This window comes from Molossus molossus, unplaced genomic scaffold (assembly GCF_014108415.1).
Source record: "Molossus molossus isolate mMolMol1 unplaced genomic scaffold, mMolMol1.p scaffold_m16_p_13, whole genome shotgun sequence".
Taxonomy (NCBI): domain Eukaryota; kingdom Metazoa; phylum Chordata; class Mammalia; order Chiroptera; family Molossidae; genus Molossus; species Molossus molossus.
The window spans coordinates 47,426,777-47,451,543 of record NW_023425348.1 but is presented as its reverse complement, the minus strand read 5'-3'; the positions used below and the strand labels follow the sequence as shown (position 1 = coordinate 47,451,543).

General features: G+C 43.8%; 2 protein-coding genes across 13 annotated transcripts in view; both read right to left on the bottom strand.

Annotated features, from left to right (window-relative positions):
• RRM1 (ribonucleotide reductase catalytic subunit M1) overlaps positions 1 to 12,201 on the bottom strand; it is a 40,950-nt gene extending 28,749 nt beyond the window's left edge. Inside the window, exons 1-5 of one of the 7 annotated variants that reach the window (XM_036257835.1) lie at positions 11,975 to 12,201; positions 5,971 to 6,059; positions 3,842 to 4,019; positions 2,666 to 2,766; positions 123 to 182 (exon numbers count right to left, since the gene is read on the bottom strand). In XM_036257835.1, the coding sequence (XP_036113728.1) occupies positions 123 to 182; positions 2,666 to 2,766; positions 3,842 to 4,019; positions 5,971 to 6,059; positions 11,975 to 11,993 (447 nt within the window). In that variant the 5' untranslated portion in view covers positions 11,994 to 12,201. Of the gene's footprint in view, positions 1 to 122; positions 183 to 1,203; positions 1,314 to 1,958; positions 2,041 to 2,665; positions 2,767 to 3,841; positions 4,020 to 4,781; positions 4,825 to 5,970; positions 6,060 to 6,376; positions 6,398 to 6,826; positions 6,851 to 11,974 lie in introns of those variants that run through there. The other 6 variants (XM_036257836.1, XM_036257834.1, XM_036257837.1 and 3 more) reach the window with 6 other exon arrangements.
• Positions 12,202 to 15,248: 3,047 nt separating this feature from the next.
• STIM1 (stromal interaction molecule 1) overlaps positions 15,249 to 24,767 on the bottom strand; it is a 214,756-nt gene continuing 205,237 nt past the window's right edge. Inside the window, exons 11-14 of one of the 6 annotated variants that reach the window (XM_036258385.1) lie at positions 24,211 to 24,303; positions 22,352 to 22,418; positions 19,938 to 19,974; positions 17,029 to 17,191 (exon numbers count right to left, since the gene is read on the bottom strand). In XM_036258385.1, the coding sequence (XP_036114278.1) occupies positions 17,147 to 17,191; positions 19,938 to 19,974; positions 22,352 to 22,418; positions 24,211 to 24,303 (242 nt within the window). In that variant the 3' untranslated portion in view covers positions 17,029 to 17,146. Of the gene's footprint in view, positions 17,192 to 19,937; positions 19,975 to 22,048; positions 22,419 to 24,210; positions 24,304 to 24,767 lie in introns of all 6 variants that reach the window. The other 5 variants (XM_036258382.1, XM_036258386.1, XM_036258381.1 and 2 more) reach the window with 5 other exon arrangements.

Genomic DNA, 24,767 nt, shown 5'->3' with positions numbered 1-24,767 from the left:
CCCAGGTCCATCCCAACTCTATCAACTTACTGCCTTTATAATTGTATCACTAAATATAAACAAAAAGCTGTATTTTCCTGACTTAAGGAGACATTCCCACATATTTGAAACCCATTATTTACCTTAAAGCCAAAGTAATTATAAGAGAAATCTCGGTCATAGATTATGGCAGAATTCAGGCGCTGATGAAGGGAAAAAAAAAAGATACCATAATTAAGGTAATTAGAGTTCTTTTCACAAAATCAGCATTTCAGTCTTGACTCCAGAAATATAAGTGACATAGGATAAAAAAGAGATACCACTAAGTATTATTATTATAGAATAGAAATCCATATCTAATGTTTAAAAAAAAAGCCCAACTGGTGTGGCTCAGTGGTTGAGTGTTGACCCATTCACCAAGAGGTTGCCGGTTCAATTACTGGTCAGGGCACATGCCCAGGTTGTGGCCCAATCCCCAGTGGGGGGCATGCAAGAGGTGGCCAATTGATGTTCTCTCTTATCGATATTTCTCTCTTTCCCTCTCCCTTCCTCTATCTAAAAATCAATAAAAGAAAAAAAAAATTTTAAACATTATATAAATTGAGTTTCCTAATTAGGTTTAAAAAATGTACATTAAAAGACTAGAAGTAGCCCTGGCCGGTATGTCTCAGCGATTAGAGCATCGGCCTGCAGTCCAGAGAGACCTAGGTTCGGTTCCCGCTAGGGGCATATTTGGCCCCAGTCCTGGTTGGGTCGTACAGGAGGCAGCCACTCGATGTGTCCCTTTCATGTTGATGTTTCTCTCTCTCTCTCTTCCTCCCACTCTATCTGAACAAAAAATGGAAAAATGTCCTCGGGTGAGGATAAAAAAAAAAAAGACTAGACCTCCCACTCTATCTGAACAAAAAATGGAAAAATGTCTGCGGGTGAGGATAAAAAAAAAGACTAGAAGTAAACATAAATATAAGTTGTATGTAGGTAAAAATATAAATATGACTTTCCAAACTCCCCATTATATTTATAATAAATCTCTAATTAAAGAGGAAAAGAACATGAGCATAAAAGGGACTATAGTATTACCTTTCAGCAAGTTTTCAGATTAGCTGTTAATCCAAAAGTACTGGTACCACATATTTACCAATACATATTTTTATTATAAAAATTAGACCTTTTGAAACTGCACATAACAATATATATGTTAAACAATAACAGAGGTAAAATTACATTAATTCTAAGATTCTTCAAAATTCATGGTCCTGCTCTGGCCGGTTTGGCTCAGTGGTAGAGCCAATGAGTCGCAGGTTCAATTCTGGCCAAGGGCACGTGCCTTGGTTGCAGTTCGTCTCCGGCCCTGGTCGGGGTCTTGTGGGAGGCAACCAGTCTTTGTGTCCCTCTCATGTTGATGTTTCTCTCTCTTCTTTACTCTCCCTCTCTCTCCCTCCCACTCTATCTGAAGATAAAAAGTAAAATATCCTCAGGTGAGGATTAATTAATTAATTACATGTCCATGGTCCTTTAACAGGTTTTATATAAACTGTTGTTATGACAATTATAAAAAAAACTGGCCATTGTCACAGAGTATTTGTAAGCTATAAAGCCATTTAGAGGAAAGCAAAACAATTAGGTATAAACAGTCATTTTCAACAAAGAAATATTGAGCCAGTTTTTCAAAATACTATCAGTGTTTCTGTATAATAATCTATAACCAATGACTAGAAAAATCTAGTACTTTCTCTTAAACTTTTAAGGACATCTTTGTTGCCAAAGGCAGGTAGGGGATTTGCATTAATAATGGAAAACTGAAATACTTGATTATATTTATTTTTCAGGTTTCTGCTACTGTTTTTACCCTGTCCTCAAGATTATACATACGAACAATACACCAAGAGCTCAGTTTCTCTCAGCCTTTTTAACACCAGATACATATTTAGAAACAGCCAACTTATCATTCTATTGCCTAAAGCTAAACTGGTTTCCACCTGTGCAGACATCCCATGGAAAATAAATTATGTGTGCAAAAGGACTGGCTGGACACTTCTTCTCCCTTCTCTCCTCTGGGATCTAGTTAAGAAAGAAGTTGGAATATAAGTAGATCATTTTTAAGTTGTTGAGCAAGATCTTTCAAAATTTTACCTGAGCAACCTTTCTAGGAGTCAATTTGTTAATGCCCTCTAATATTCTGAATGCACATACTCTTTGTTTCAGCAACCACTTACAGGATTTATTTTACCAATATACTCAATGAGCAAAACACTACCACCATACAAGAACATTCACTGCAGCAAAAAATGGAAAACAAATATTCACCACTAGAGTAATTTATATACATATACACAATGATAACATATCTATAAATTGGAATGCTATGCAGCTGTTAGAAAGAATAATATAAAATCATAAATGCTAATACAGAAGTATCTCTAAGATAAAGTATCAGAGAATAGTGTGCATAGGATACTGCCACTAAAAGGAAAAATATGTATGTGTACACATGTGTATTACAGAACAGCACTGGAAAAATACATTTTAAAATGATAAAATGTTGTTTTCTAGAGAGAAAAGCTAGTATTCATGGAAGGAGAATTACTTGTCACCTATAGCTTTTGTAGTGTTTTTTAAAATGTGCTTGTTTCTTTAAAAATAAAGAACCTATAAAAAATTTTCACCAGAAAAACATTATACATACATCTTTATTGGCCAAAACAATATCCAATGTTGACTTGGCCACCATAGGAGAGTGTTTGCTATTATGTGGATTTACGTAGTTATAGAGGTCTTCCATCACATCTAAAAAAAAAATAAAACAGAAAATTAAAACATCAAAAGCACTTAACAGCTCATTCATTCTTTGAGTAATAGTTTAAAACATTGTTTCTTAAATAATTTTTTTCATCCTAGCCCACCTCAGTGCTTTGCAGAGAAAGTGCTCAATTAACATATACATGCTGAATAAATACATAATGCCTCATTTAAGAAAACAAGCTTCCAGATTTGGAGTGAACACATGCCCTTTGAAAAAGATTCTCAGGTGATTGATACCCAACCCGCTGAGAACTATTGGCTGAAAATAAAGAAAAGCAGAAATTGTAATCTCTTCAAAACTTTCATCCTAACAAATAAAATTTCAACTTGAAATTCAGAATCTATTATCCCAAGCGTTTTATATCTATAAATGCACATTTAGTAAGCTCTCATTTGCTCTTCTTTAAGACATCATAGCAGTAATTGGCTCTCCACATTTATGTGTAATACTTACACAGACCTACACACAATGCTGGCATTTTTACTGGAATGGACTTGTATCTAGGTCTATTTGGGGAAAACTGGTATGTTTACAATAAATCTACTAAAGAGGGAGATATATTTAAGGCCCCACACAATAAATCTGGAATCAAAAGTCAAAGATTTCTGTCATAGTCTACCATCTGATTTCATACATACCACTTTTTATTTGCCAAATAAATTATTTAACCTTCCCTTGTCCACCTTCCCTGTAAAATGGCAGCAAGGGAATTAAATATTTGCTAATAGTGACAAAAGATTAACTGTAATATTATGTTCAACCCAGAACTTGTCAATAAGTATTACTCATTTTCCAACCACATCACCATCAACTACCTCAAGATAGGCTAAAATAAAAAGCATGCATGCAAGAAAAGAAAAACATCCACTGACCTTTCCATTCAGCAAGTCAGCAGCATGGAGAAATAGAAGTTCTAGTCCCCTCTCTGCCACTAACTTACACATTCTGCTTTTTTTAAACAAAATGTAACTTTCCATTTAACATTCAAGATTTCACTCTAGTACCCTTATAAATTTTCTAGGAATATTAAATTCTTTCTAACTTTTCCTCAAGACTCACCACTGAACACTTTCTTTGTTTCTTTGTGCAAGTTAGAGACAGCAATCCTTGCTGCCAGAATGGCATAGTCAGGGTGCTTAGTAGTCAAGGTTGCAGCTGTTTCAGCAGCCAAAGTATCTAGCTCCACAGTAGTGACCCCACTGTATAAACCTTGGATTACTTTCATGGTGATCTGAGCCTATAAAAACAAAAACAAGAATTACTTGAGCTTTCCCAAAAAACAATAGCTTCCTTAAGAAGGCAATGAAACAAACCAATCAAACTCATATAGAAATAAAAGTCAACTTCCTTTTCTAAAAAAAAATCTTTTAGGATGGTTAGCAGTGGGAAACTTCATAATGATAAACTATAAACCAACAAAACTGCCAAAAAATGCATACAACATACGCAGTGAAGATGCGTCACTAAAAAAAATAATAAATAGCCCTGGCCGGTTTGGCTCAGAGGTTAGAGTGTCGGCCTGCGGTCCAGAGAGTTCCGGGTTCGGTTCCCACTAAGGGCGCATACCTCGGTTGTAGTTTGTCCCCGACCCTGGTGGTCTTGCGGGTGGCAGCCACTCGATGTGTCCCTTTCACGTCAATGTTTCTCTGTCTCTCTTTCTCTTCCTCTCTCTCCCTCCCACTCTATCTGAACAAAAAAATGGGAAAATGTCCTCGGGTGAGGATAAAATAAATTAATAAATTTTAGCCCTGGCTGCTTGCTCAGTGGTTAGAGCGCCAGCCCACGGACCAAAAAATCTCAGGTTTGATTCCCAGGCGAGGGCACATACCAGGGTTGCTAGTTCGATCCCCAGGCCCGGTCAGGATCATATGGGAAGCAACCAATTAATGTGTGTCTCTCTCTCTCCCTTCCTCCTTCCCTTCCAACTCTATCTAAAATTCAATGAAAAAATATCCTTGGGTGAGAATTAACAAAATAATAATAATAAATTTAAAAATACCTAAGTAGTCCTGGCCGGTTTGGCTCAACGGCTAAAGTGTCAGCTTGCGGTCCAGAGAGAGCCGGGTTCGGTTTCCGCTAAGGGCATATACTTCGGTTGTGGTTTGTCCCCGGCCCTGGTTGGGTCGTGCGGGTGGCAGCCACTCGATGTGTCTCTTTCACGTCACTGTTTCTCTCTCTCTCTCTTCCTCTCTCTCCCTCCTGCTCTATCTGAATAAAAATGGAAAAATGTCCTCAGGTGAGGATTAAAAAAAAAAAGACTCAGACTTTAAAAAATAAAAAAATACCTAAGTAGCCCTGGCCGGGGGCTCAGTGGTTAGAGCATCGACCCATGGACCAGAGTTGCAGGTCCGATTCCAGTCAAGGGCATGTACCTCAATTGCAATTTGGTCATGGCCCTGGTCGGGGTTGTATAGGAGGCAAACAATCGACATGTGTCTCTCTCACATCTTTCTTTCTTTGCTTCTTTCTCTCTCTCTCTCTCTCTCTCTCTCTCTCTCTCTCTCCCCCCCTCTCCCTCCCTCCCAATCTGAAATTAAAGGAAAAATATCCTCAGGTGAGGATTAAAAAAAAAAAGCAAATTTCAAACCAGTTTCTACCCAAATGATCGCAATTCCAGAACAAGATTTACTACAGGTTTTCTCTTATGAATAAAGCAATTTACGCCCTGGCCAGTTTGGCTCAGAGGTTAGAGCGTTGGCCTGCGGTCCGAAGAGACCCGGGTTTGGTTCCCGCTAAGGGCACGTACTTCGATTGCAGTTTGTCCCCGGCCCTGGTTGGTCGTGCGGGTGGCAGCCACTCGATGTGTCCCTTCACGTCGATGTTTCTCACTCTCTCCCCCTTCCTCTCTCTCCCTCCCATTCTATCTGTACAAAAAATGGAAAAATATCCTCGGGTGAGGATAAAAAATAAATAAATAAATAAAGCAATTTACTCAAGGAAGTCTCTAACATAAAATGTCAATGTCACATTTTCCTCTTTGCTCACTTTATAGTTTGAAAAGTCAGAATCACAGCCCAGAACAAAAATTTGGAAAAAAAGTTTTAAGCAATAATTCACATTTTATATCCAAGGCCATGCTGAACACCAAACCAAAATATATATCAAGTAAAAGAAAAGCCAGAGATGAGAGACAAGTGAAAAGAATCACATGAAGTAAGGAACCCAAGATATAAACAATATTTACTTACAGGATCAACAAAGTCCATATTGAGTCCATAACAAAGTTTCTGGATTCGAGATGTAATTTTGTCGAACATGACTCGCTCTTGGCGGCCATCTGAAGAATCAAATCATACAATTCATGTTAGCACTTATTAAGATAGCAATGTCAAATAATCAAAACATAAATTTTTAAATTGACCAACATGAAATGCTATTTCAAAGATAAAAGATTCAGACCCCCACCCAGTAGATTCATCAAGATTATTTTGTATCTTCAAAAAGTAGGGATTGTATTCTGAAAGTCTTCCTTTCCCTTACATTATAAATCAGTTTTCTTACAATAACTTCCCAAATCATTGATCTGTTTTTCCCCTTGCCCCACATGGCAACCAGAATTATTCTTTATAACTTAAATAAAAATCATGTCATTACCTCCTCCAAATTCCCAATAGTGGTCGATCATTTCCTTCAGAGTCAAAGTAAAAATTATTACAATAGTCCATAGAATCCTAGACAACCTGCCCTACATACCTTTTCCTCTCAACTTCACCTCCTACTCTCCAACCTTCCTCACTTTACCCTGGCCTCCTTCCTATGTATATCAATTTAAGGTCTTTGCTCAATGTAATCTTCTCAGTGAGGCTTTCCCTGATCACTCTGTTTTAATTTGCAATGCCCTAAATACAGCCTTGATCTCATCCCCCTCTTCTTTCTATGCTTTATTTTTCTCCATAGCACTTATCATGACATTCTACATTTTATTTATGTACAATAGCTCCCCCTTATCCACAGGGGATACATTTCAAGACCCCCAGTGAATGCTTGAAAGCACAGATATTACTGAACCCTATATAAGCTATGTATTTTCCTCTACATACATACCTTTCTTCTTAATCAACTTCTTTAATGCTGGGGAAATGTGGCAGCAGCTTGTTCATCAGCACATTTTTTTCCCCAATAATTTTTATATTTTTCAGTCCACACCTATTCTTGAATCTGTGTAACCATTCATTAATTGCAATAAATGGCTTGGTGCCACTTGTTTCATGGGATTTCTTGCTGATATATTCATATAGGCTTGATGATTTCTGGAGCAACATACTGACATCAATCGAACATGGATTTTGTTCGTTTTCCATCCACAAACATAATGCCTTTTCCATCGTAGCCAAGCACTTATCATACACCGTTACCGTCACACACCGTTACCGTGACTTTTGCAGTCTGAGATTCGACAACAAAACTCGTATGGGTTTTTTTCCTTCTCGTTTCACAGACAGGAAGTTTGTTCTTACCGAAGATCTGAGCAACCTCAGTATACATTTTTCTTTAAGTTGAGAACTTATGTTTTCAATTTAAAGGAAGCACTTTACAGCTTCCCTTTGGTGTATCTGACTCACCAGCATAAATATTCTTTCATTTCGACACCATTAAGTAAAATAAAGGTTATGTGAACACAAATGCTGAAACCTCAACTATCAGTCTGATAACACAGACAGCTAGGTAGCATATACGGTGTGGATATGCTGGATAAAGAGATGATTCAAGTCTCCAATGTGATGAAGTCAAATAGTGCAAGATTTCATCGCACTACTCAGAACAGCATGCAATTTAAAACTGATGAACTGATTATTTCTGGAACTTTTGGACCATGGTTGACTAAAGGCAACTGAAACTGCAGAAAGTAAAACCACAAATAAGGGGGACTACTGTATTCGTTTATTGTGATTCTCCTCACCAATCCACTAGAATACAACTTTAAATGAAAAATATTTTTGCATGTTTTATTTACATATTTTATTTGCATGTATTCCCCAGTGCCCAGACCAAGGACCAAGGCCTAGCACATAGTAAGTACTCTACTATTTACTGATTGTTACGTGATCTATAAACCTGTCTCAATACTAACACCACCACTCTCTCCAAAAATCAATGGAAAAAATATCCTCTGCTAACAAATAAATGTATTAAAATAAAAGTCCAAAGTGAGAGGCAATAAGCATTTATTTGAGATCCCAAAGAACAGCTATTCGGGAAGCGCTGGTTCAGGCACAAACCCAAATAATATTCCCATTAGAAGGCAAAGGCAAAAGATATTTATGACAAAAGGAAAGGGAACAATTTCATAAATCAGGCTTGGGGAATATCCAGCCCAAGGGCAATATAAAAATTCCTGTAATAACAAACAAAATACTAAGTCCAATTTGCAGAATAGATCTAAAACAAGAGGCAATACCTGAGGGTAATCCAGCTTAAGATATTAAAGAATCAGCCCAGCCGTTATGGTTCAGTGGACTGAACATCGTCCCATGGACTGAGAGGTCCTGGTTCAATTCCCGGTTAGGGCACATGCCAAGGTTGCAGGCTCGATTCTCAGTGGGGGGCATGCAGGAGGCAGCCAATCAACATTTCTCTCTCACAACACTGTTTCTCTCTCTCCCTTCTTATCAATGAAAACATTCTTTTAAAAAAAGATATTAAAGAATCATGAGGTTTCAGTGGGTTGTTATTTAATCATTTGGCTTGTGCATGGACTTTACCTAGTTCCATCTTTATTTCACCAGAGGTGTTTTATTCTAAGTACAACAAAAAATACTAACAGTTCAAACCCCTCTTTGAGTAGGTAGAATATGGTCAAGGGCAATTTATTGTCTAAAATAACTATACAAGAAAATTTAAAGACTTTTCCTGTGTTGGCAGTAATATAGCAATTTCCTCTCAAGTTATTGATAACTGTTGAGTCATGTGTTTATTTACTGTAATACTGCCTGAGGAAAAAACATTTTTCCAACTATGTGTGGCACCTTTATAGAAGTAGACATTGCCATATATTAAACATCCTTGACTGTGTGTGTAACCAGGTACACATTTTGATCTATGAAACAGGTTTAAAAACAATGCCCAATGTTGGGTTACTTTTCTAGATAGAAATTAAGGCAAAAAGGAATTATTATAGTGAGTGCCTGGCCTCTCATATTATTTGAGCAATAGGAAAGAACTGAAGGAAAGGAAAAATGTGAGGCAGAAAGGAAACAAAGTAAAGGAACTGAAGAAAAAAAGGAAAATGAAGGTGTAGATCATATAGGCCTGGTCTGATGTCTTGGGTTAGTTGTCCACAACAGATGTTGTCTGCTTCATTTCCTAGTAATTTTAAATTGCAAATCCTGTTGGTTGAACAGTACAGTTCGGTATAAGTGCTTTCTTTAAATGAAAAACATGCTCTCTCTCCCATTTTTGGGGGGGAGGCAACCAAATTTTTGTTGGACTTGTTTCAACAAGGCTGAAAAATAAAATAAAATGAAAAACATGAATTCAAGATCTCTGAAAGAACAAACTACATCTGCCTACTCACCACTGTAACCTAGTGCCCAATACAGTATCCACACAGAATTGTAAAATAATACAGTGGGCTGTAAAGGAGATGAGGGTGAGAGGGGAGATAAGAGAAAGAACCTGGAATAGAAGAGAGATTATCAGAGTGCAAATGAGTGCTTTATTATTTTGCAAACTTTCTGTTTTATGTATATATGTACATATACATGTGTGCGTACTAAGTCACGTAAAATGTCATTTTTACTGTGGGTTACAACCCAAAATTCTGAAAACTCTATACTCCTAAATTCCAAAGCACACTTTACAACTCAATCAGCTTCACTGCATTTATTTCAATGACTCTCAACTTTTACTTTCAACCTGATCTCCATAGGCAATATCATATTCTCCCACAAGAAAAACAGCTCAAGATAGCAGGTAAGAAAAACTCTTCTACTATTCCATTCTGTTATCTAACAATTTTCATATGGGTTATTTCTATGTCCCTAATCCTAAAATCCCTGAACATGGAATTGCTTCTTCCTCTAATATTTCCCTCATAGTGTATAACAAGATATTAACACATTCATTAAGTACTTACAGGTTGACCACCAGTTGCTCTCCTGAATTATTACATTAAAATTAACAAAAACTACAGGCATTAGTTTGCTACTACACTGACAAAAGGGGGGGGGGACCCTAAAACTTAAACATAATATAAAATGAACAAATCTAAGTACAATTTTGTATATTAACAAGCCTTGCTGAAGGCTACACTTAAACATTCTACCAAACCATCTGGATCAAATTATGTTCTCTGAAGGAATGAGAAACAAAATAAGCCCTGTCTTTTAGAGCTTGTGTAGGCAGTACTTTTTAAACTATTTGAAAGTGGGCCCAAAAGGTTAAAAATTTAACACAAAGGTGTTAGCCACCCCAGTAACCTACACCCACAAGTTTTCCATTCATCTCTGTTACAGATTTATCGTAAGAGCATCCTCATCCTACCACACCTTTTTCTAAAGGTCTAAAAAACTTGATGCACATGTCTGAACCACAGGAATGAACCAATAAAAGTGTGCTATATATTTTGATCTTCGGTCTCATCAGCTAAAATAGGAGACTAGGGAAATTCAGAAAATGTTCTCAAGATACCCAAGGCAGAGTGTCCACCTCTCCATTTCTTGACTATAGTGAAGCCACCCAGTGGCAACCAAATCAACTACCTGCCTACCCACAGCACTCATCACATTCTGTACTTAATTTACTTTTTTTTTAATCTTCACCTAAGGGGGAGAGAGAGAGATTAAGAGAGACAGAGAGAGAAACATCCATCAATTGCCCAACCAGGGACTGAACCTGCAACCTAGGTATGTGCCAACCTGGACTCGAACCCGAAACCTTTTGCTATACGGGACAACGCTCCAACAGAGCCAACCCAGCCAGGGCATCCTAGATTTTAAAACAATCATTCTCGCCCTGGCCGGTGTGGCTCAGTCGGATGAGCGCTGTCCCGTGCACTGAGAAGTCACCAGTTCTACTCCCAGTCAGGGCACATGCCAGGTTGCAGCTGGATATTTTTCATCTCTCTAAAAAAAAAACAATAAAAATAGATTTTTAAGAAATTAATTAAATAAATCCTTATCCTCATTCATTGAGCATTTCTTCACAGCAGGTCCAGTGCTAAGTGTGGGCATAAAGTCCCATCTTTGAAACTCAGAGCCTAGTGGATAAAACAAACCTCCAGCCGGCCAACTAGTATTTACTGGTCGCCTACAACTGTACAATGACTTTATTGCTTTACCACGGGCAAGTCGATTCGACTCAAAACTTGTCCCTGACTCACACGGTTCCCTGCCGGAGGCACGCTGTGCTCTTCCCCAAGGCAGGGGCGGTCTCGCCTCCACAGTCAAGCAAAGGCTGGCTCGAGGGTGCTCGCGAAGTTGCGCGGGAAGGGCTGTGAGGAAGCACACAGCCCGCTCTTCCGGACCCCACGCGGTCGGATGTCCGGCCCCGCGTCCGGTCTGCGGCGTTCCCCATGGGGGAAGGACGGGGAGGCACTCTCCCAAACCCCTCTGGGCCTACTGCTGGGGCAGACGGCAGCGCGCACCCTGTGAGGGCAAACCCCAGGGGCACCTGTGTGTCTGAGGTCTGGTTTTAGTCACGCACACCCACGCTCACCCCACACGAAAGATCAGGACGCCAGTGGGTGCCCTCGCAGAGTACAAAGTCCCTTTGCTCCTAGCCCTCAGGGCCTAGGGCCAACCCCACTATTTTCAACTAAAACTCGGTCGTTAGCCGTGGGTTCGAACTCCGGCCTCACCATCCACTACCTGGGCGACTTTGCCGCAGTCGCCGAACATCTTCATCTGTAAGGTGGAGCTGATAATCCCACCTCAGGGGCTCGTGGTGAGGGAAAAACACTGCCTGGAAAATGCTCGGCGCACACGGTAACTACTCGGTAAAGGTGAAGGGGTTCCTCTTTGGAAATACCGCAGGATGACAAAGCGAAGGGGGCGCAGACAAGGTCGGCGAGGGAGGTGGGGGAGGGGGCCAGAGGGAAGGCCGCAGGCCCAGCAGGCTGACAAGGCGGGAAGCCGCGGCGGGCAGGGCGGGAAGCGGCGGAGGCGGGCGGGAGCGGCTAACTGCTCGGGCTGTGGCAGCCGCGACCCCTCACCCGCTCCCCACTGCCCCACCGGCCCCTCCTCGGCCCCTCACCTCGCTTGATCACATGCATCGCAGCTAGCGGCTGAGGCGCTACGGATTCGAATCAGGTCTGCAGCGCTGAGGAGCCGGCAGGATCTAGAAGGTGGAGGAGTGCGAAGAGTCGAACTCCAGGGGCTGCTCAGGTGCGGGGAGTTGAATTGGGCCACAGAGCACTTTCCTCCGCAGAGCAAAGGCGCGACAATCCGAATCTCCTTCCCGCTCCCGCCACCCGCGACGCAAAAGCGCCACGACGTAACTCGACTGACGTTACTCGACGCTGCTAGCGCCCTGGCGGTGGGCAGGACTAGCATCGCAGAAAGTCCGCCTCGGCCATTAGCCGCCATGTTGAACATAGGTGGGGCCCAGGAAGCCGCGCCCCTTTCACCGCAGAAGTGGGTGTGGGCACGCCGAGCGGGAAGGCAGCTCTCCTGCCGCCATATTAAGTATGGGCAGGGCCCGCAAATGCACCTCTCCGTCAGCTGCATTGGGTGTGGACTCTCCAGGAAGGAACGCTGATCTCTCGCCGCCATGTTGGGTGCGGGCAAAGCCGGAACCGATCCTGGGACCGGACCTACCCAGCATGCGGAGCCCGCCAAGCCAGGTCACTTCCTGCTCGGCATCACGTCCCCGCTGAGGTTAAGACGGTTCAAGTATTTGGATTAACAACTAAAATCCAACCCTCCAAAACTTTTTTTCTTGTCTTGACAACTATGCTATTGTGATAACACGAGGCTGAGTCCGATGTGAGCTGTACCTTGGAATCCATAGCTGGAGGCAGCAAGGAGCTCCAGGGCTCTTAGGTTAGCCGAAAGCCTGACAGTCTGATTGGAGAAGAGCCTTGCTAGGCGAGGGCGTTTGGATTTTATCTTGACGGATGTGGGAGCCCTGGGAGCGTTTTGAGAAGGGCAGGGACAAGATCCATTTGCTTTCTAGAGTTCTCTAGGGGATGGTGGCGGAGGCAGGGTCAGCAATAACACCTTGTGGAGGCAGAAGAGACACTGCGTGGTGACAACGTGGGGAGTGAGAGTAGATGAGATGTAATATACAGGCTGAGGTAGAAGCTTGTGATTTGGCCTACACAAACTGATTTCTGTGAAATCTCATGTGGCGTCCCCTGCCTAAAAGCTTTCACTGGTTTCTTTGTGTGTTTTTCAAGTTAAAATCATTTATTTATAGTCTTATAGTAAAGGAAGCCTTAACTTGCAATATAATTTTTTGGCAGTATGTATCTTCCACATGGGTCCCAATCTCCCTGTGAATTTTTTTTTTTAATGTGAAAATACTATGTATTTTTTTTATTTTTCAATTAGTTTACATTCAATATTGTTTTGTATTAGTTTCAGGTGTACAGTGTAGTGGTTAGACAATCATATACTTTACAAAGTGTTCCCTCCATATTTCCAGTACCCACCTGGCACCATACATAGTTATTACAATATTGTTGACTATATTTCCTGTGCTATACTTTACATTCCCATGACTATTTTGTAACTACCAATTTGTATTTCTTAACCCCTCACCTTTTTCACCTATCCCCCAAGCCTTCTCCCTTCTGGCAACCATCAGTCTGTTATCTGTAGCAGTGAGTTAGTTTCTGGTTTTTTTTTTTTTGTACTGTTCTTTAGATTCCACATATAAGTGAAATATGATATTTGTATTTCTATGACTGACTTGTTTCATTTAGCATAATATTCTCTAGGTCCATTCATGCTGTTGCAAATGGTAAGATTTCATTAATTTTTTATAGCTGAGTAATATTCCGTTATATATATGTACCACAACTTGTTGTTAATCCTCACCCAAGGATATTTTTTCCAGTGATTTGTAGAGAGAGTGGAAGGGAAGGGGCAAGGGAGAAAGAGAGAGAGACATCCATGTGAGAGGATACATTGATTGGTTGCCTTCCACACACACCCTGACTGTGGCCAGGGACCAAACCTGCAACCCAGGTACATGTCCTTGACCAGGAATTGAACCCGAAACCCTTCAGTGAGTGGGCCAACGCTCTAACCATGAGCCACACCAGCCAGGACTTATTTCTACTTTTTTTATCCACTCATCTAATGATGGACACTTGGGTTGCTTTCATATCTTGGCTATTTAAATAACACTGCAATGAACATAGGGATGCATATATTCTTTTGAATTAGTGTTTTGGGTTTCTTCGAATATATATACCAAGAACTGGAATCACTAGGTCATAGGGCAGTTCCATTTTTTATTTTTTGAGGACCCAGCATACGATCTTCCATAATGTCTGCACCAGTCAGTATTCCCACCAGTGTGCACAAGGGTTCCCTTTTCTCCACTTCCTCGGCAACCCTTGTCTGTTGACCTGTGAAGTAATTCTATAAGTCACTGATCATAAGTGAAGCTGTATGATAGGTAGGGTCGAGATGGCGCAGAGATAGGGTTGCCAGATTTAGCAAATAAAAACAGTGTCCCAAATATTGCATGGAACATAATTATACTAAAAACGTATTGTTGCCCAGCTGATGTGGCTCAGTGGTTGAGCATCGACCCATGCACCAAGAGGTCGCCAGTATGCCCTGGCCAGTTTGGCTCAGTGGTTGGAGCATCAGCCTGCGGACCAGAGAGTACCAGTTTGGTTCCGACTAGGAACATGTACCAAAAAAAAAAAAAAGAGGTCACCAGTTCAATTCCCAATCAGGGCACATGCCCAGGTTGTGGGCCCAATCCCCAGTGGGCGGCATGCAGAAGGTGGCCAATCGATGTTCTCTCTCACTGATGTTTCTATCTGTCTCTCCCTCTCCCTCTCCCTTCCTCTCTCTCTAAAATAAATAAAGAAAAAAAATAAATAAAGAAGTGAAAAACTTAAAAAAGCAAGCCTTGGCCAGTTTGGCTCAGCAGTTAGAGCATCAGCCTGCAGTCCAGAGAGACCCAGGTTTGGTTCCCAATAAGGGCACATACCTCGGTTGCAGTTTGTCCCCGGCCCTGGTTGGGTTGTGCGAGAGGCAGCCACTCAATGTGTCCCTTTCATGTCCATGTTTCTCTCTCTCTCCCTCTCCCCCACTCCCCACTCTATCTGAACAAAAAATGGAAAAATGTCCTCAAGTGAGGATAAAAAAACAAAACTAAACTAAAAACACATTGTTTATCTGAAATTCAAAGTTAACTGGGCATCCTGTATTTCATCTGATAACTCTACCCAGAGAGCTTTGGGGTATGTGTATTAGAGTTTTGTTTTCCCTTGGCAGAGCAGAAATAGTCTCTTCTTCATCCTGTCTACTATGCCACAAAGAGCACAAAACCATGAGTCAAAGCCAGAGGTTAAAACCTCCCACATGCTTTATTGGACTTCAAAGTCTTATGAAATAACACAGAAAAACCCACGTGAGGGTGTCCAGGGGGTACAAGGCAGTTTGCAGCCTGGCCCCCTCCTAAGACCAGCCCCAGGTGCCCCCACCCAGGCCTAAAATAGGATCCCAGAGTAAAGGCATGTCAGGGAGTGGGGCAGAGGGAAAATACCTTTACAGCCATAGCAAAAACAGGTAGGGAAGAGAGTCTAGAGGGTGGGAAGGGTGGGGGGAAGTGGTCACATAGCCACCTTCACCTACACCACCTTCCTCAGCCACACCCTTCCCCTAAATCGGCTGTGTCCTTTGAGCCTCTGGCCCAGGATGTGCAGTAGCATGAAAATAGGGTCTGACGAGGGGAGTGTGTGGTGCAGGCACTTGGGAAATTCAGGAGTTTTGTTTTTGTTTTTTTTGTTTTTTTTTTTTCAATTTTAAACTGTCTTTTGGTTCAAATGTAACAACATCCTGCCCAACAGCTCCAGGGCCCCATTAGAGCCCTGTGTCATGGCTGAGGCTCCCATGGCCAGGGGAGCCGATTGTCCTGCGCACCAGGAGTACTGATGCTTAGGGAGCATTTGGGCAGCACCTCTTACAGACAAACCCTCCTGCAGTGTGGGAGAGCAGGGATAAGAGAGAGGCAGGTATGGGTGAGAAAAGAGAGAAAAGGTGACTGCCTGTAGCCCACAACTCTGGCATCTACTCATCCTCCCACTAAGAGAAGTCTCTCCCAATCTATCCCTTAGCCTGGCCTCTCTTCAAAACTCTCTACTGGCTTGTTTTCTAGGAATTGGTTTCACTCCCCCATGGACCCCTGGAGGCCTGAGTGAGCTCCAGGCTAAGGTATCCTCTGGCCCACCATGCTCCCAAAAAACAAACCTCAAATATTAGGCCCCAGGACCCAGTTTGGGGCAAACAGAACCATCGTAGGTGGGGTGGAATAGATCTGAGGCACAGGTTTCAGAAGTTACTCCTCTTATCTTCCCCCCTAGCTGCTAGGGGAAGTCAGGGAGTGGTGGAAGGGAAAAGCCTGAAAGCAGGAGACAGAAAAACAAGAAACCAAACCTCAAAACTGGGACAGCAGAGACAGAAGCTGGACCTCAGAAGTGGAGCTGGTAGCTGAGGGGACAGCAACTAAGACATGCACTGAAGTGGAGAGGGAGTGATAGCAGCAGCCCATGGTTGGGAGAGAGGCAGGACAGGCAGGCCATGGTGGTCAGTTAATAAATAATGTTGAAGGACCCAAGGATGAAGGGGGCAGGTATCTACAGTACCCAGGCCCCTGGGCCAACCCCTCCCATGCCCCACTCTAGGGGCCAGGTATCTTGGAAGGCAGGGAAGGGGAGGAAGAAGAACAGGGAAGGACAAGCTGTCCTGCCACTGCCACCCTTATCCTGCCTACTTCTTAAGAGGCTTCTTAAAGATTTTGAGGGGAAACTTCTTCCGGCCTGGGCTGGAATCTGCCTCCTCACCAATGGAGCCATTATCCTCCTCAGCCATGGCCTTCTTGCCAGCCAGGTGGGGAATGCGTGTATTTCGGCTGGCCTGCAAGGCTCGGCTGTCCCCAACTGGAGATGGTGTGTCTGGGTCTGGAGAACTGGGGCTGTGAGAATGGGAAGAATCCAAAGGTGGAGAACCACCAGGTGGGGCTGAGGGGCTCAGCTCCATCAGGCTGTGGGCTTTGTCCAGACCATGGTTCAGCGCCAGTAGTGCCTTCTTGGCCAGGGCAGGGCTGTCGGGCAGTTTCTCCACCATGGACCCAGGCTGGACCCCCTCAATCATCCGATGGCTGCCATTGGAAGGCATGGCATTGAGAGCCTCATCTGCAGCACGGACCATCTGAGGAGGCTTGGGGGCCATACGCTGGCGGTCACTCATGTGGAGGGAGGACTCCGAATCGGAATGGGTCAAATCCCTGCAAGACAGGGCAGAGAGGCAGAAAGGAACACATACAGGATGGGGGAGGGGAAGGGGAGCATTGAAGAGACAAGAGAGACAACATGAAAAGACAGGACAAGGTATGAAAATGGGGGTAAAGAGGGGCAGGAGAGATCAAATAGGATAAACAGGCATAGCGGGAAAGAGAAAAGAATGAGAAACAGAAGATAAGTACAGGATGACAGAGGAGGCAGGAATAGGGAATGAGGATTAATTGAAGAAGAGACAGGAAGAAGAGAATAAAATTGGGGAAGAAGAAAAGCAAAAGGAGAAGCAGGACCAAGGGGAGGAAAAAAAGGGAAGAATGATAGGGAAAGAAGAGACAGACAACAAGAAACAAAAACAAATGTCATTATACGATCATCTGTCAGGCAAAGGGCTTTCTAACACTTGGGCCCCACCCCTGATGAATGGCCAGGCCCTAAACTAGGGCAACCACAGGCTTCAACACCACAGGCATCCTCCTCAATAACATCTCTGCTTTCCAATAGCTAGTTCGATTTCTTAGGACTCTACCCTAACTAACAGAACCCACATCTTGCTCTGAGTCACCATTTTCCATGCATTCCTCCCCCACTTAACTCCTGTCACACCCTGGGACACATCCATCTAGACCAGGACCCAAGAAACAGAGCACATGCAGTAAGTGGGCCTGACCCAGGCTGGGGAGGAGACAGTTAGAACAGCCTTGCAAACAATCTCTCACCCACCCCAGAAGGCCAGGATGCTGCCTCTTCCTACCCTCTCACAGAATTCAAAAGAGGTCATAGAGAAAGAAGTGTTTCAGAGTTCAAACCAAAGTAGGCTGGCAGCAGGAAGGGTGGAGTCTTTTTCAAAGCTCTGCTGACAGGGAGAATGGAGGGAGGTACAGAAAGACAGGATGTTGGCCTTTAAGGAGCAGTGGTTCAGAAGAACTGCACACTAGAAATCATAAGGTCTGATTCCATTTCCACCTCTGCCTGAGGTTTGGACAAGTCATCTAATCTTGCAGGTCCTCAATCTGGGCCAAATGAAGATAATGCCAATTCAATTATCTTGCAAGACTGTTTGGAGCATCAAATATGTTGGCAAAGCACTCAGAAATGTAGAAAGTATAGTAGGAATGAAGATGATAAGGCCAGTCAAGCTAAAAGACCCATATGTGAGCCAGTCACAAGAGGCCTCTTTGCAAGGCTGAGTTATGGGGACGTGGCACTGCGCACTGGACATGCACACACAGGCTAGTCCAGAAAGTCGAGGCCCTTTTAGGAGCTGGCAATTCCTAAGAAGGCCTTGAACCAATTCTGGATGCCACCCCTCCTGCCTCTACAGAAAAAAAGGTACATATGAGGGTCCCCTGGCAATCCCTTAACCTTCCTTCTGCTTTCCCAGAGGCCTGAGGACCCAGAATAGAAGCAGAGGAGAGGGCTAGGGGAAATTCTTGAACATCCAAGTCAGGAAGCCAAAGGGAAAGTGTCGAGAGTGGGAGAGGGGAGCACCACATGACCTGGAAAGAAGAAAGCTTGTAGGTCAAAAATTAGGAAGGGCTCCAGGCCCCTAAAATTGGCAAAAGTGGGAGGTTGGCTCATAGCTATTATACAGGGGTGAGCAAAAGTAGGTTTATATTTTGAGTACATGAAACACAGAGTTTATTCTTATATTCTTATTTATTAATTATTGTATTATTTTCCATGTGAATAACTGTAAACCTACTTTTGCCCCACTCTGTAGCTTTAATTCTTGGTAGGAAACAATTAAGTAAGCAGCCACCCCATGAGTCAGTACCTTCCTAGAGGTAGCAGAAAACAATTCTAGTTCCAACTCCCATTCTACAAATACTGCTTCAGCCACATACTCTTGTATTTACCAATATTTGGTTTCATAATATATGATGCTGTCCTTGCTTCTATCTAAATGTGCCCTTGTTTCTCTAAGCCAGGGGTGGGGAATGTCCAGCCCACGGGCCACATAAGGCGTGTGAAATCAATACCAGCTAATATCACATGCCTCACCAAATTAGCCTGACCAAATATAGTGGGCTAATTTTTAAGTTGATGATTATTTATGGCCCATGAATAATGTTATAAATATCCAAATGGCTCTTGGCAGAAAAAAGGCTCTGATCCTCTCCATATCCTGCCTTTTCCACACACATATGAACCACCACCACCATGGTGCCAAGGAAGTTCTGAGGAGCAACTACACTGGGAAAGGGGCCCTCTAGGCTGAGGTTGTTTTTTTTTATTGATTCTAGAGACAGAGGAAGGGAGAGAGAGAAAGAGGAGAAACATCAATGTGAGAGAGATACATTGATCAGTTGGCTCCTGCATGCGCCCTGACCAGGGATAGAACCCAAAACATAGGTATGTGTCCTGACCAGGAATTGAACCCACGACCTTCCAGGTGCACAGGACCACGCTCCAACCAACGGAGCCACACCAGCCAGGGCGGAGCCTACCTTTCTAATGCCAGGGAAGAGAGGTCAAAGGGTTGGGGCCCTCTCAGACTCTCTCCTCCTGGCCTATAGCCCCATTTGGTCATGTTTCCCATCTTTCTAGGCCTTCCTAGTCAACTGAAAGCTTAGACTTCCAAAGCAAGAAAAAACCTGGGAGGAAGCCTGGGTAGATATAAAAGGGACAAGGTCCACTGAGGCAAGCTCACTCTGAATTTTTGAGAAAATTCAGGCCAGGGGTGTCCCTCCCCAAAGGCTGGACTGCCTTGGGCTCCCATCCCAAGCTACTAACCTTACTAGAGAGCCTGTTAGCCTTTAGAGACGGTCCTCTGGTGCGTGGTACAAAAGAAAATTAAGTAGTGAACAGGCCAGGTGGATGCACGTACCTTCCCACCCACCCTCCCCACTGGCCTCAGCTTGGGCCCTGGAGCATGAGATTCATAGCATCTCTAGTGCCCCCAAACCAACTCAGTCCTCTCCATCTGTTTTGGGAGAGGCAGTCTCCCTGCCTAGGCTTTTGGATGAAAATGAGAATGAGAATGAAGATGAGCAACTCTGCTGAGTGATAATGCAAGTAAAGGTAGTCCATTTGTGAAAGAAAATGGAATAGCCTTCAAGGATAACTATCCAGAGGTTCAAGGGGCAGAGCTAGAGAGACTAGTATCCAGAGTGAGACAGAACCAAAATGAAGCAACAAGGTAGGCAGGCTGCAGCCTGGAGGCCAAGACTGGGTCATGGTCACAACTTCAGAGATGAGAGGGTCTTCCAGAGGAGACGGACTTTCTGAGGGTACCCTAAAGCTTCTTCCAGACAAGGTCAAGGTTATTATCTCTGACCCCAGCCTATCACCTTGAGGTATCAACAGGGCAAGTCCCTACAGCTGCCAGACCAAGCTGTGGGAGAAAGCCTTCCATCAATTCTTTTTTTTTTTTTTTTTTTTTAATCCTCACCTAAGGACATTTTTTCATTTTTTGTTCAGATAGAGGCGGGGGGGGGGGGGACATTAACATGAAAGGGACACATCAAGTGGCTGCCACCCACACAACCCAACCAGGGTCGAGGACAAACTGCAACTGAGGTACGCGCCCTTAGCGGGAACCGAACCCAGGTCTCTGGACCACAAGCCAACGCTCTAACCGCTGAGCCAAACTGGCCAGGGCTTTCCACCAAGTCTTATACAATTCAAGTTCACTTATTGAGACCTTGCGGAAGGACAAAAATATCCAACAGAGTGTCCTGGAATGGAAAACCTAGTTCTAGTCTATGTTCTCCTAATTAACTGTGGGAGCTGGGGAAAACTGCTTAACCTTTCAGAGCCTTAACTTCCTACCCTAAAAGTGAATATTTTAATGCCTGCCCCACCTACAAACTTTTCTTGTCCAAAACCCTAAACGTGTTTACCCTCTTCTATTCTCTCATTCCATTAAGGGTACATCCATTGAGTCATCCACGCTAGAAACCCGGGTATCATCACAGACTCTTCCTTCTCCTTCACCTCTCACAGCCAGTTACCAAATTCACCCTTCTCCTTTCCATCCCAACACCTTGTTACCTCCCCTAGTGGTCTACTACAATGACTTCCAAATTCCTGTTCCTCCTTCTTTCCTTTATATAGACCACTAATGTGTTATTTCTAAAATGCAAATCTGGCCAATTAACTTCCTTGTAGAAACTCTTTTGCAGTTCTCCATCTCCTAAAGGGTACTGGCCGAAGCCCCTGGCCATTCAGAGCCCTTCATCATTCTAGCCTCATTTGCTACCCCTTCACACCAACACATATCCAGTGTTCTAACCACAAATATCAGATTCTCTTGAATCTCCACATCTCTGCACATGTTTCCTCAACCTAGAATACATTTTCTCCTTTTACTATACACAGGATGTTAGCACAAATGTCATCTCTTTTGTGAAGTGTTGCACCCAAGTACACACTGTTAGTCACTCCTTCCTCAACACCCCCATAGCACTTAGCAAATTGTTCCATAACTATTTATGTACCTCTCCCAGGTCAGACTGTAATTCTTGATGGCTGGGATGTATCTTATCATCTATGAATCCTCATGCCCAGCAGAGCCTGGCACAGAGTAGGTATCAATAAATGTTTGTTGAAGTAAAGGGAAGTGAGGACTCCAGAGATAATGGATGTCAAGTATACAGTTTAGGCAAAAGTGCTATGGGACCATGAGGGAGGGGAGGGGGTTAGAGTCAGCAAACCCCAAACACAGAAGGGAAGAAAGGTGTGGGGAGTTATGCTGACCTTGAGGAATCCCAGGGCTAGGAAAGGACACACTGCACACACCCCCACACAGCGACCAAGCAGCAGCCAGCAGGCAGAGGTCAAGGTAAAGTCAGTAGAAAGGGAAGGAAAGGAAGAAAGAAAGAAAGAAGAGAGACAGCTGATACCCCAAGCTCTCTGAATGCCCAGGCATCACAGCGGTGCTGTCAGAAGTGGGTGGGTCAGAGGAGGGATCCATCTGGAGGAAATAGGAAGTGCTTTGGTGGTAATAAACAGGGTGGACATGGATGGTGGTGGTGGTGGTGGTGGAGGTGGTGGTGGTGGTAGAGGAGCAGGAAGAAGAAGCAGAGGCAGATGAAGAGCTGGTCCCGTGGCCTTCAGAACTGAAAGACTGTCCAGATGAAAGGCTGCGCATTCGCCGCAGAGATACCCGGCTTGTCAAGAAGTGGCCAGCCTCACCCTCTACCAACCTCTGAGATCCCAGGCCATGCTGTGGCTCCGTCAGGCGCTGCCGGACACTGCTTTGCAGGCTTGGGGCTGCAAGGAACGTAAAGACAGTATGAGGAAGGGCCAGCCTACTTTGGCCTGGCAGGCAAGCAGGTGTGCCCATGGAGGAATGCTTGCTGAAGACCACTCTGGGCCTCTAGTGCCCAATCTGAAGAATAGGGCACCTCTTCCCCCAAACCTCCCACCAGGGGTCCTAAAAGGGGAAATTGAAGATAAGATGCCCAGGTCAGTTTTAGTGGCAATTCCAATGGAAAGAGACCTAGGGCCAACATTACTATAAGGGGATATGACAAGGCAGTTAGTGGAGGACACAGGCAGGACAAGGTAGGATAGGGGTTTGGGGCAAGGTTCGGGAGAGCACTAAGAACCAGCCTTTTAGAAAGCCAACCTCAGGAAATAATTCATAGTTTAGATAAGGATTTTATACACAAACATGCTCATCACAATTATTAATAATTGCAGCCCTGGCCAGTTTGGCTCAGTGGTTGAGCGTTGGCCTGCGGACCAGAGAGTCCCGGGTTCAGTTCCTGCTAGGGACACGTACCACACACACAAAAAATATTGCATGAAAGCAAACATAAAGGTAGAACAATGGGAAAATGATAATATATCCAGTTACTGGAAGACTACATGCCAATTAGAAATGCTGTTTATGCAAAGATTTTAAACACAAAGAAAAATGCCTATTAAAATGCTTAGGGAAAACAAAAGGACACAAAATTCTATGTAAAAGAAATACCTTGAGCTATGTAATACAAAAGACTAGAGTTTGAAACCAGGCTTTTCTACTTCTAGCTGTGACCTTGAGTAACTGGCATCCCTATTTTAGTGCCAAACTTATAAAATCTTGCAAGGTTGTTATAAGGCTTCAAGATAATGTATTTAAAGTATCTGACACAGTTCATGGTACTAAATAAATGGTAGTGATCATCATTATCTTGACCACATAAAAACTGTTTTAAAATTTCACAAGATGACTGAAAGAAAAGGTGCTCAAATATGGTGGGACTATTAGGGATGCCATTTTTTTGCTCATGCTCTAATTTCCTCTAAAAAGCATGTAAACAACAAAAAACCAGCTCTTGAATCAATGCTGCAAATCAGGCTCTCAGAAGATGGTGGCCACCATGCCCAGTGAAGGGCTACGTAGGCACCAGGTAATTCAGGAATGTTCCAGAACATTCCCCTTAGGCTCACTCCCAGCTTCAGCTGAAAACAGAATTCACACTTTTGCTTTTTCTCCTCTACCCTGATAGATGGGCTTCCCTACCTTCTCCCTAAAAAATAGGAGAAAGGACCAGGTTACAAGGGTGGCAGAAGCTTTGGAAGGGCCACCAGGGAGAAAGCAAAATTCCATGGTGATGGAGAGCTGGGGAGGCAGGGCTTCTATGGCTGGTGGCTTTCAAAGCATGAAAGCAGAGTGGAAGAGGAAAGGGGAGCATGGAACAGGGAAGGAGAAAGAAGGGGGAAACAGAGACGAAAGGGAGAAACATGAAAAAGATAAAAGATGGGAAGAATATCTCCTCCCCTCTTTCCATCCCAGCCCAACTAGAAGAAGGGCCACCAGGACATCTGTCAAGCTGGGCTAAAAGGAGAAGCCTAGGCCTTCCATCACCATGGGTTTTCTCTCTCCAGCCCTCATCTGAGCAGGCTGATTCTTCTCACCCCCGAACCCCTCCCTGCAGTTAGTAGGGACAGTGCTTAGGGAATTGAGGGAACAGGCAGGGGAGTGAGGCAGGCAGGAGAAGGGGCCCATGGGATAGGAGTGTTGGTTTAGTCCCAAAAGTTGGAAAAACAAAAGCCCCAAAGGGGCTCCTCAAACCCGGGTATTTCCAGAGGGACTGATCATCCGAGCCGGCGGATGTTGAGCAGAGAGAGCGGTCACTGAACCTACGCCCCATCAGCCAGGCAGCATCTAGGGTCCAACAGCCAGGCCAAAAGGAGAAGAGAATCTGATTTACAGAGGGCTTCAGCTTGCCCACCAAAGGGATAAGGGAAGGGCCAGGGGGCAAGGGGTGGGTAGCTCGGAGCTAATGAAGGGCCTTCCCAACCCAGATAATGTAAGAGCCTTTAGAATGATCAAGCTCTGCCTGCCAGTGATCCTAACCTTGTTGCCTTTGATTAAAAGCCCTGACAAGATACCAGAACAGGGAGACAAAGAGGCTTGGTCAGAGGCAAAGTATCATTGAAGAAATTTACAAATAAGTCCTGTCTGGAGCTGGAATCCAGCCTGATTAAAGAATCTGGATTTCTGAAAGTGAGCCCCTAACCCAGCCCCAGCTTTCTGCCATCTCTTCTGCACCCATGGGATGTGGACCCAGAATAACAGCTTTTCTATAAGCCTCTAGTCTATATATCTAATTCTCTGATCCAGAGAAA